Consider the following 3,680-nt stretch of genomic DNA (forward strand, 5'->3'; position numbering starts at 1 on the left):
CCCTGCACGCGTGTGAGACCAAGGGCGCTGTGGCTGCACTACGCCGCATACTGAACCAGGAGCTGGCAGGGCTGGCTGCTGCCGCGGGCTGCGAGCACGCGGTGCAGTGCCTGGGCTACCGGCTGCCGACTGATGACGACGAGCGGGCGGAGCTGCTGCTGAGCTGTGCGGAGGGCGGCTCCGTAGAGAACCTGCTGGTGGGTGCTGGGCTATGAGGCGCGGGGCGGGTGCGGTGACGGCGCCTGGTTGGCGCATGCTCTGTACGGGGATTGTGGTTGCTTGACTGCGGCTCCTCTCCCCTAACCTGCCCATCCGTGCATCTCAATCTTTCAGCTCCTAACAGACTTGTCCCCACCTATCTGCTTTTTTCATGCAGAACGCGCTGGCCAAGGAGCACTTTGATCGCATTGACAACGCGCCCGAGCGCCGGCGCACCGGCAAGAACAAGGACAAGTATGAGATGCTGCCGTACCCCGGCAACACGCTCATGGATGAGGCTGACCTGAAGGGCATGCTGCGTGCCATGGCGCTCTTCATCAAGCACCTGAACGCTCGCGGCTACATGCACTTCGACCTGAAGCCCGCCAACCTGCTATACGACATCGCGCCTGATGGCAGCAAGGTCTTCCGCGTGTGCGACTTCAACCTGGCAGTCAAGACCGACAGCAATGGCCGCGTCGCGCGCGCCCAGGGCGGCACCCGCGGCTTCTGGGCGTGGGAGACGTACTGCCAGCTGGAGGGCCTGGAGGTGAAGCACCCCATCACCCGGGCCGCTGACGTGGCCTCCATGGGGCTGGTGCTGGCGGACGCCGCCGGGCTGCACTGCCTGGGGGGCGGGACCCAGGCCTACCTGGAGTACCTGCGCGACCTGCCCCGCCGCACGCCGCCCGCGCTCAAGGAACTGATCGAGTGGATGGTGGCGGAGGACCCCGCCGCACGCCCCACTCCGGACCAGATCCTGGCGCACCGGTGGCTGACGGAGTAGTGACGTGGCTATTGCGAAGGTGACGGGTTGCAAGTAGCTGTGATGAGACGGGGGGCAAGGGCGCGGGGGCACGCACGGCATCAGCGGTTCCCCCTGCACGGCATGGTTGCATGGCAAAGCTTGCAGGCCGTGGTGCGTCGCTAGGGCGATTGGGGTTGCATTGAGAACAGTGGCTCAATTGGGGACGCCATGCACCCACAGCAGCTGCAGGGGTATTGCACTTGACAGGACGGTTGGGCTTTCAGCTTTTATCTTGTGCTGTGCCAGTCTGTATGGATCCACCGGTTTTGTTTTGCATACGGCTCGTGCCAGCTCGTGCTGTCGTGCCTGGCCACAACCACAGTGACTTCTGCATGTTGGTTGCCACAAACGTGTACATGTGTGTCTGGGATCGTGCGTCCTTATATATGGCTCACGTAGCCTGAATGGTAATAAGACTTGATGACTAGCTGAGACTGCTTAGATTGCATTGGTAACAAGAGGGACGCAGTTCACGCGCCAGTGACTGCTTAGGATTTCCGTACGTAGGGTTGTGAAAGCGTTTTCCTTGTAAGGGGCCCGTAGGCCGGCAATCATGCAGGACCGCCAGTGAGGCGAGGTAGCGTAGTTGGCCATCGACGGCGATGCTGGACTGCGTGCCCGATGAGCTGCTAGTGCTGGCGGGGGCATATGAAATGTTGCGCACGAGCAGAACATTCCGGTGTAGCAGCACCGGAATGTCCGGTAACCCGTTAGGTACTGTTACATCAGGCTTGCGCAAATCTACTTCACTGGGGACTCATGGGTGGGTAACGCCGAAGCCCAGCTGTCTTGGCTGACCGTAGCTCTTCACACGCACACCATTCCTAGCGTGCCGCTGCTCAGTCTGCTCTTCACAGCCAGCCTTTCCAGCATTAGTCCAGCAGTCCCCTAGCGTCTCCGACTTGATTGAAGGTACCAGCACCACCAGCATCGCATCACCGACACGAGCAATGATAGATAGGTTGACCGCCACCTGCCACCAACAGGTGAATGTCACACAGCTCACACTCGACACAACCTGCTACAGCTGTGGTCTTCCACTGACCGGGGCCCAAAAGACGGCCGCTGTAGCCTACCTCCCCCATGAAAGGACCGGAGAGAGCACCATGTACAGTAACCAGCCAGCGCAGTACCTGAGCACACTTGCAACCCCTGCTGCCGCCTAGGGCAACCTAGGGCAACCGCCTCGGCATTACCGTATACGGTACCATTCTCAGTCAATTCCCGCCTACACACACATACTGCGGGTATGCTTGTCATCTTCCTTTCACGCACATACACCTACACACAGCACGCGCACACACGTTTGCGTGCTGCCGCTGTCACAGCAGCGTACGGTTGCTGCTGATGCCCACAGGCCCTGCCCCGGCCGCTTGCTAACTCGCTCCTTGCCCACCACCAACCTGGCCGTCGACATGCCGTCGCCACCAAACCCTGCCCTCTTCCCTCCTGCTCCTGCTGCTGCGTGCGCTCTACCACTTCTACAGGGACATCTGTCTTGCCCACGCCTTGAGTCTAGATGCAACGGGCACCACAAGCCTACAGCACCTTACGCCCTTTCACCCCAGTCCAACAGCGCCGCCCTCACGAGCTGCCGCTGGCCGCCAAACGCTGCCGGCTGCGCCATTGCGCCCGGCTCTCCTGTAATGGGGCAGGGCAGCCCCCAGTCCGCGAACTTGAGGTTCATGTTCATCTTGACGCGGTCCAGCGCGGCCTCCACGCTGTCCATCGCGGGACGAGCCCCGATCGCGAAAGCCTGAAGCGGGCGTGGAAGGGCGTGCGGTGCCTCAGGAGAGTAATGTGACATAGCGGGCATATCTCCATGGGAGTCTGCGCCACTACGCGCTGCAAAGTAAGCCCCACCATGCCGCGTCCCTGCCTCCCGCGGTCCTGCCCCCTGCTTTGCTCTTCCTGTACGCCCGCCCGCCCTTGCTTCCAGTGCCGGTGCCGCCCCTCCTCACCTGCAATGTACCAGCCATGTTATCGACGAAGTAGAGTTGGATGTTGTAGCGCACCTCCTCGTCGAAGCAGTAAATCACCTAGCCGTGCGCACACCTCGCAGCTCGCTCAGCGGCCGGAGGCTGCGGCCGTCAGAACCTATGTACTGGTGCTGTGAGGCCGTTGGGCGCGTGCGTATGTGGTCAGGTGTGCCGCAATGTATGGTGCCGTTGGCTGCGCGCACCAGCCGCGAACTCGGAGGGCGGGTGCGTGTCGCCGTGGGCAGCGCAAGCTGCAGGCACCGTGCGTGCCCGCTGCCGCCAGCGCTACCCCAATCAAGCAGGTCATTTGCCCCGCGCACAGAGGCGGCGGCGCGGTCATCGCTCTGCTGCCCATCCGTGCCTCAACCCTGCCGCGCTTCAGCTCACATGCTAGCGCAACAGCTGCTGCAGCAACTGCTGCAAGCGCTGGCGTCAGCGCCATGGATGGCGGCCTGGCCGGAACAGCGCCAGGCAGCGAGCCGGGCAGTGCTGGCCTGACGCGGGCGCACCCCGCAGGCCCCCTGCTCGAAACGACCAGCGCCAGTTTCTCCTTAAATGAAACGTTGGATGTCACAGGGCTGCCGGGTGGTGCCTTGCTCGCCAGTAGCCACAGCATCGGTGCGCCAAGCGCCTCGCCTGTCGTGCCTGGGGGCGCCGGAAGCGGGCCCGGCAGCGCTACCGCTAGTGTTGTTGCC

At 62.7% G+C, this 3,680-nt stretch overlaps 3 protein-coding genes across 3 annotated transcripts in view; 1 reads left to right on the plus strand and 2 right to left on the minus strand.

Moving 5' to 3' along the window:
- Positions 1-1,713, plus strand: part of CHLRE_12g526051v5 (uncharacterized protein) — a 2,982-nt gene extending 1,269 nt beyond the window's left edge. The window contains exons 3-4 of the mRNA XM_043068470.1: positions 60-197; positions 377-1,713. Coding sequence (XP_042918564.1) covers positions 60-197; positions 377-985 — 747 coding nt within the window. The 3' untranslated portion in view covers positions 986-1,713. The remainder of the gene's footprint in view (positions 1-59; positions 198-376) is intronic.
- A 1-nt stretch (position 1,714) lies between these two features.
- Positions 1,715-3,221, minus strand: CHLRE_12g526071v5 (uncharacterized protein). Its single transcript, XM_043068473.1, has 2 exons — positions 2,968-3,221; positions 1,715-2,762 (listed from the first exon to the last, which is right to left on the minus strand). Exons 1-2 carry the CDS (start codon positions 2,983-2,985, stop codon positions 2,556-2,558), a joined length of 225 nt encoding a protein of 74 aa, XP_042918565.1. The 5' UTR covers positions 2,986-3,221; the 3' UTR covers positions 1,715-2,555.
- A 54-nt stretch (positions 3,222-3,275) lies between these two features.
- CHLRE_12g526091v5 (uncharacterized protein) overlaps positions 3,276-3,680 on the minus strand; it is a 2,296-nt gene continuing 1,891 nt past the window's right edge. The window contains exon 4 of the mRNA XM_043068474.1: positions 3,276-3,506. Coding sequence (XP_042918566.1) covers positions 3,418-3,506 — 89 coding nt within the window. The 3' untranslated portion in view covers positions 3,276-3,417. The remainder of the gene's footprint in view (positions 3,507-3,680) is intronic.

Source organism: Chlamydomonas reinhardtii, chromosome 12 (assembly GCF_000002595.2).
Source record: "Chlamydomonas reinhardtii strain CC-503 cw92 mt+ chromosome 12, whole genome shotgun sequence".
NCBI lineage: Eukaryota > Viridiplantae > Chlorophyta > Chlorophyceae > Chlamydomonadales > Chlamydomonadaceae > Chlamydomonas > Chlamydomonas reinhardtii.